Below are 6758 nucleotides of genomic sequence, written 5' to 3' on the forward strand. Positions count from 1 at the left end.
GGAACTGGAGCCAGCCCAGCCCTCGCTGTGAAGGTGAGTCCGGGCTCCGTCCCCTCGGGGACAAGCACAGGGTGACTCTGGGCACAGGGGACACCGTTCCCAGTGCAAACAGATCCTCCAGAAGGGTTAATTCCATGTAAAATGTATAATGGAATCGATTAACGACTGGCCTTCCTGCGGCTGGGGAGGTTTGTGTGGACATCACGCTGATTTTGTGGCTGCAACATCAACAGCCTGTGGGTTTGTGCTTTCTTTTCCTCCTCCTGCCCACCCTCATTTCCAGGGACCGTCTGCATCACTCCAATCGTAGCCAACGGAAGGCAAATTGCTGGCCACGGACTCCTCTCTGCGCCCGGGCAAACGGTGACATTTCAGTGCCACGATGGTTACAGGCTGCGGGGCAGTGCCAGCGTGTCCTGCCAGGAGGATGGCAGCTGGCAGCCCCCTGCTCCTGTGTGTGACACAGCACTGCCTCACCACGACAGCTTCAGCTCTCCAGGTACACGACAACCACGGGCTATGCTGATATTTCATGTCCCCTAATCCTGTTTAAAAAATGTTGTTAACCCCTTTGAGGGGAAGATCTAAGAAATATAAACCTAATCCTCTATAACCCTTTGGGAATATGTTTGTTTAATAATTAGTTTATTTATATTAATCAAAATAAACATTTTTGCAAGGCAAGCCCAACCCCTTTCCTCCTAGCAGTGCTCTTTGTGTGCTTGCCCCCGATGTGCTGGTCCTGCATGGTTCTCATGTCTCTTTTCTCTCTCAATAGGTGCTTGTGGTGCTCCCACAAGGTTTCAGTTTGCTGAGCTAAATGAGGAGCATAGAAATGCCATTGATTTTTCTGTTGGGAAGACTGTGCAGTACACATGCCGCCCTGGATATGTTAGAGTCCCAGGAATGTCACCTACTGTTACATGCCTTGAGAGCGGAGTGTGGTCAGAAGCACTAGAGTTCTGTAAAAGTGAATAGATCCTTGATTTGGTGTCTGTTGGTGCAGGAGGAACAGGTCCCAGGCTCTGTCCGTGCTGCCAAAACCTTGGTGTTATTCTGAATGTGTGACTAGTAAAGCCATGTAACTCTCTGCTGTTGGAAACCAGTGTTGGGGGGACTGGGAATGCGGGCAGGGGACTGGAGGAATAATTGCATATTTTGTACTGTGGGGTAGAGAGACAGGAGCCTAAAATAAGGGTGTTTTCCTTTCCCAGGGAAACAGTGCAGTCACCCTGGTGAGCCTGTGAATGGCAAGATTATTTCCCTGACAGATCTCCAGATTGGATCTACGGTGGTTTACAGCTGTGAGGAGGGGTAAGTCCTGCTTTGGAGATGGATTAGGTGAGTGAATTAATCTGAACCTTCATTCACTCCCAGCAAATGGATTCTGCAGAGAAGCCCCAGTGCAGGGCTCTCTACAGAGCACGAGGTGCTCACTGTAGTGCCTGAACACTAAAGTATATCTATATTTATAGAGATACAGCATATAAATACCGGGAAATGGGTGGGGCAGAGCAAGGAAGGAACCTCCCTGCAGAGCCACGGCTCTGCTGCCAGCAGGGCTGCTCCCACATCCCAGGGCTGGGGAGGAGCAGCAGCTGCAGCTGCAGAGGCTTGGGATGAATGAGCAATCCTTCCACCACCAGGCACAGGTTGATTGGACAGTCCAGCAGAAGCTGTCAGATCTCTGGGGGACGCGTTGCATGGAGCGGTGACGTTCCCCTCTGCCAGCGTAAGTAGCTCACGGCTCTGGGGGTTTGCACAGATCTGGGAAATGTTTCCCAGCAGAGACTGCCACTTTCTCTGCTGATCAAGTAGTGTGGATGATCAGGGGACAGCTTCACACAGAGAGAGAAACATTTGCTGGTACATTCTGGGGTTTTAAAGCATTTCCCAGACTCTCCTAGGTGTGACACACAGGTGACACACAGACTGTGCCTGTTGCACGTCTTGGCACCAGGATTTTACACCAGTGACACAAAATAAGCATTTGATTCCTTATTTCTTATGAAGCAGGAAATGCAAAGCATGCAGGTGTTTCCTCCTCAGAGCTTTGATTACTGCCCCGCTTTCCACCTGCCAACAAGGATTTCCATCTTTAGAACCAGCTTTTGTGCCCCACTGTTACCGCTGAAGATCAATAGATCACACAGACACAGGTCGAGGTGTGGTAAAGAAAGAGCAGAGTTTATTTTCCCTCCCAGGATTTATAGGCTTTTTACCACAGCCAGGGATGGGATGGTCAGGATAACACTTTCCCCCTGCACTGGCCATGAGAGATGCCCATCACAAGACGTGGAACAGAAAGAATGTACACATATCTATGTTTGCAGTCACTGTCCTGGGAAAGTCCTTAGAAAACCATGGCAGCAAGCTCAGAAGTTTTCAGGGCGACACCCCACAGACTGAGGGATTTCAGGTGCTGCTGTTGAACTGAGAATCCTCGTTCTGCACCTCTGCAGGCATCCCTTGCGAGCCACCCCCGGACATCCCCAACGGGAAGCACTCGGGGCGGCTGCTGAGCGAGTTCCTCTACGGCACCTCGGTGACCTACAGCTGTGACCCCGGCTTCCCCCTGCACGGGGAGCCCTCCATCCACTGCACCACCCGCGACGGCAGCAGCGGCATGTGGAGCGAGCCCCTGCCGGCCTGCGGAGGTGGGGCTGGGCTGCACCCAGAGACCCCCAGAAATCCCCCAGAAATCCTCCCAGAGCTGCTGCTCCCCGTTGGGAATGACTGGGAAACTCCAGCCAGCTGGAACTCTTTCCCCAGCGTTTTCAGGGGCTGAGGCCAGGCAGAGTGGGGGAGGCTGGAGGGTCACCCCACGGCCCCAGGATCCCCTTTCCCCTTGGAGATGTTTGATATCGCAGGATGCGGGCACAACATCGTCTCTGGGAAAATGATTTTCAGGCTTGCATCTTAGAACTGCAGCCCTTGGTGGCTTCACAGCAGCACAGCTCTGCCTGAGGACCCGTTTGGAGCACACACACCTCTTTTCTTTTCCAGTGGCGAGTTGTCCGGTCCCACGGATCCAGAACGGGAGGATCGTGGCTCCCAGGTCTGCCTACGCACACAGGGACACGGTGACATTTGAATGTGACCCAGGCTACGCCATTCGTGGCCACAGAGAGCTCCAGTGCCAACCAAACAACACCTGGGAGCCGCCTGTGCCGGTCTGCGAGCCGGGCAAGTGTCCCAGCAGGGCATTAACCTTCTCCTGCTCCCCAAATCCACCTTTCCTGGCTCTTTAACAGCCGGGCTGGCTCTGTCTCCCAGCAGCTGGCTGCAGAGCCCCTGCCAGGCTGGAGTTTGCCCAGCTGAAGGAGCCCTACGGGAAGCAGGAGGTGTTTCCCGAGGGGAGCAGGGTGGAATACGTGTGCCAGCCTGGTTACACCCAGCTCCCGGGGGTCTCACCAGCCATCACCTGCCTCGGGAACCAGACGTGGTCTGCAGCGCTGCAGTTCTGTCAAAGTAGGTCCTGTAAATGCTGGGAACCTGAAGTGTGAGGCTTGGCTGGTTTTCCGTGTTCTCCCAGCTCTGTGGGTTTCTCTGCCTGCTCCCTGTGGTGGCAGCCCCGGCTGAGGAGGCTGTGCTCCCTTCCAGGGCAGCAGTGTCCCAGCCCAGGGGACCCAGAGAATGGCAGAGCTGTTGTCCTCACAGATCTCCTCCTCGGCTCCAGAATTAATTACACTTGTGACAAAGGGTGAGTCTTGCCCTGCTGAGAGAGAAGTGGATTTTCAGCTTCACACAACCCAGTTCCCGAGTCAGAACTCTTGCCTGCCATTGCAAGGGTTGTAAAGAAATCTCAAGGCAAGAAACCTCACTATTAAATTAATGAATCCTTCTGTGTGGTCCAGGTACAAGCTGGTGGGAGGCTCCCAGAGAATTTGTGAGGTCTCTGGCACAGGTGTCTCGTGGAGTGGGGATCCTCCTGTCTGCCAGCGTAAGTAGACCACCACAGCAGGCCCTTGGAGATGGTTTACAAGATAAAGTGGAACTTCTTTCAAGCCAAAAGTTTGGTTGCAAAAGATCTCTCAAGTCACTGAATGTGTAAAATATTTCCTTTTTCTTTCCATTTTGTTTTGGATCTGCTTCTGAAAATGGTTTCAAAGGTCTTTAATTTATTCTGGTCCAAACTGGGAGGAAACATTAATATTTTAAACTCCCTGTTGGTGGGTAAGTATTCCTCACTGGAATACTGGAATATTCCTCTCGCTGTGTCACTTGTAATTATGGAAAGTGAGGTAAGAATTGTCCCAGCACCTCCAGACACGGCCAGCAAGGAAGTGACTCACAGGAGGGGACAGATTTTAATTCCCACGTGTGTTTTCTTTCCATGCAAAGTTTGTTCCTGGAGCACTGGGGTCATTGTGTCACTGCTGAGTTGGTTTCCTCTCCATCAGCGCCCTTCCAGGGCAGAGGGTGTGCCCGCATTCCCCTTGTGACCGTGCCCTGTGCTGCCCACAGGCATCACCTGCGCTCCCCCTCCATCCATCCCGCACGGGACACACAGCGGGGGCTCCAGGGACACCTTCTCCTTCGGGGACGTGGTCACCTACACCTGCAGCTCGGGGCTGGCCCTGGTTGGGGACGCGTCCCTGTCCTGCAGCTCTGCGGACGGCCAGCGCGGCTCGTGGAGCGGGGCAGTGCCACGGTGCCAAGGTACGGCTCGGGGTGTGCCCACAGCCAGCTCTGCCTGTCCCCCTGTCCGTGGGGACACAAGTGATTTTATTTCTTCACAGCAGTTCATATCAGTGTTCAGAACTACTCAGAGCATTTACAATTTTTTAAATCATTTTTCTACGTATAAAATGTTTATTTGAGTAGAGCTTTAATATAACAGCGTTTTCTTTTTGATGCTGATGGGGAAGGACTATTATTGCTTCAGTTTTCATTACAACTTAACTTAATTTATTACTTCTGAAAATGCTCTAAAAACCAGGATGTTTTTCTCTGATGGAGAAAAGAGCTAAGGAGAGCTTCTGGAAAAGTGACATATCACCTTGTCCTGACGGATTGCACTTGTGTTGTCTCCCTCCCCTGCTTTCAGAAGGTTGGGTTTTTGGAGGTTTTCCTGCCCTGTCCCTATTTCTCACGCTCCTTTTGTTGTCCCTGGCAGAGGTGAGGTGTCCTGCCCCCCCCAGCATTGCCAATGGGCAGCACAGTGGTAGCCCCGGGGCCAGGCACAGCCCGGGCTCCGAGGTGCTGTACACCTGTGCCGAGGGTTATTCCCTGCTCGGGAACGCTTCCATCCGCTGCACCGCCAGGGGAACCTGGAGCCGGCCCCAGCCCCGCTGCCAAGGTGTGTTTGTGGCATTTCTGTGTGTTTGTGGGATTTCTGCTTGTCCCTGGGCTCCTTCTTGGCTCTTGGTTTAATCACTGCAGCCAAATCCCCAGGGAGAGGCAGAGACCAGCGGTGCCACGGGCAGGAGCAGCCCCATGTGCCTCTGTGGGTTTCCCTTTCTGTTCCTGCTGAGCACAAACGCTCAGGAACAGCTGAATAATGATATTTTCTGTAAGAACAAGAGTCAGGAATGTTGAAATGCCCATGACATGTGAGGCCCAGCAGCAGGTGCTGTCCCTCCACAGCCAGGAGGGGTTTCACATCCCCAGCTCTTCACCTCCTCGTGCTCTGCCCTTCCAGCAACCGGCTGCACCAAGCCGGAGATAGAGAATGGAAAAGCAACTGGCTTGGAGACCACCTACAAGCTGAAGGACATCATTTTCTTCGAATGCAACTTTGGTTATGCCCTGAAGGGCTCTCAAGAGTCTCAGTGCCAGTTTGGGGGCAAGTGGCACCCTCCTGTCCCCACCTGTGAGAAGCGTAAGTGCAAATGGGGGTCAGGGTGGTGGCTGATTTCTGAGCCTCTGTGTAGCCAGCTCTTGGCTAGCTGGGACTGTTCCTCCTCCCTGCAGTGCTGCCGTGTCCTCCCCCTCCAATTATCAGAAACGGCCAGCACGACAGCAAGGGTGTGACAGAGTTCATCCCTGGCACGTCAGTGAAGTACAACTGTGAGCCGGGGTACGCCCTCACCGGGAAAACCACGGTGTCCTGTTTGCCATCGGGAGTCTGGAGCATCCCTTACCCCCGCTGTGAAGGTGAGCTGGAAATGTGGTACCCACAGCAGGAAGGGTGAGCACCCCTGAACTGAACTGTGACCTCGCAAACAAAGGGGGAACCTCAGCTCTGGCTGCTCCCCCAGCCCCAGCTCTGCTGCCTTCCCTCCCCAGTGATCACCTGCAGCAGCCCCAGCATCAAGAACGGAGAGGTGGCCGAAGGCAGGAGGGCTGTGTACCACCCTGGGGACAATGTCACCTTCCAGTGCCAGCCAGGCTTCGTGCTGAGGGGCAGCCGTGGGGCCAAGTGCCATCCCGACAGCCGCTGGGTGCCTGCTGTCCCCACCTGCCAGCCAGGTGAGCCAACTGGGACGGGCTTTGTGTGGTACCAGTGCTCCACCTCTGGGTAAACCCCTAAACCTCTGCTCTCTGCTCCTGCCCTGGCAGCGCTGCTCTGCCCTTCTTCCCCTGCCATCGCCCACGCCTCGCTGAGCTGGGTGTGAGCCTCACCAGCAGCAGCTCTGTCAGCCACAGCTGCCAGCTCCTCCCTGCTCAGGGACCCCTCGGTCCTGTGCACGGCCTGGGGCAACTGGAGCCTTCCCTACCCACACTGTGCAGCTGGGGCTGGCTCAGCATCCATCCCGTGCCAGGCTCAACATCCATCCCGTGTCAGGCTCAGCATCCATCCCGTGCCAGGCTCA

The 6758-nt window shown here is 54.4% G+C and overlaps 1 protein-coding gene across 1 annotated transcript in view; it reads left to right on the forward strand.

Moving 5' to 3' along the window:
- Positions 1 to 6758, forward strand: part of CR2 (complement C3d receptor 2) — a 28396-nt gene that overhangs the window by 13154 nt on the left and 8484 nt on the right. Inside the window, exons 19-30 of the mRNA XM_033519857.1 lie at positions 1215 to 1314; positions 1626 to 1732; positions 2463 to 2657; positions 3007 to 3186; positions 3280 to 3471; positions 3604 to 3703; positions 3858 to 3943; positions 4468 to 4662; positions 4934 to 5302; positions 5645 to 5824; positions 5917 to 6099; positions 6232 to 6414. Of these exons, the coding sequence (XP_033375748.1) occupies positions 1215 to 1314; positions 1626 to 1732; positions 2463 to 2657; positions 3007 to 3186; positions 3280 to 3471; positions 3604 to 3703; positions 3858 to 3943; positions 4468 to 4662; positions 4934 to 5302; positions 5645 to 5824; positions 5917 to 6099; positions 6232 to 6414 (2070 nt within the window). The remainder of the gene's footprint in view (positions 1 to 1214; positions 1315 to 1625; positions 1733 to 2462; positions 2658 to 3006; positions 3187 to 3279; positions 3472 to 3603; positions 3704 to 3857; positions 3944 to 4467; positions 4663 to 4933; positions 5303 to 5644; positions 5825 to 5916; positions 6100 to 6231; positions 6415 to 6758) is intronic.

The sequence above is a fragment of the Parus major genome, chromosome 26 (genome assembly GCF_001522545.3).
Source record: "Parus major isolate Abel chromosome 26, Parus_major1.1, whole genome shotgun sequence".
Taxonomy (NCBI): Eukaryota; Metazoa; Chordata; class Aves; order Passeriformes; family Paridae; genus Parus; species Parus major.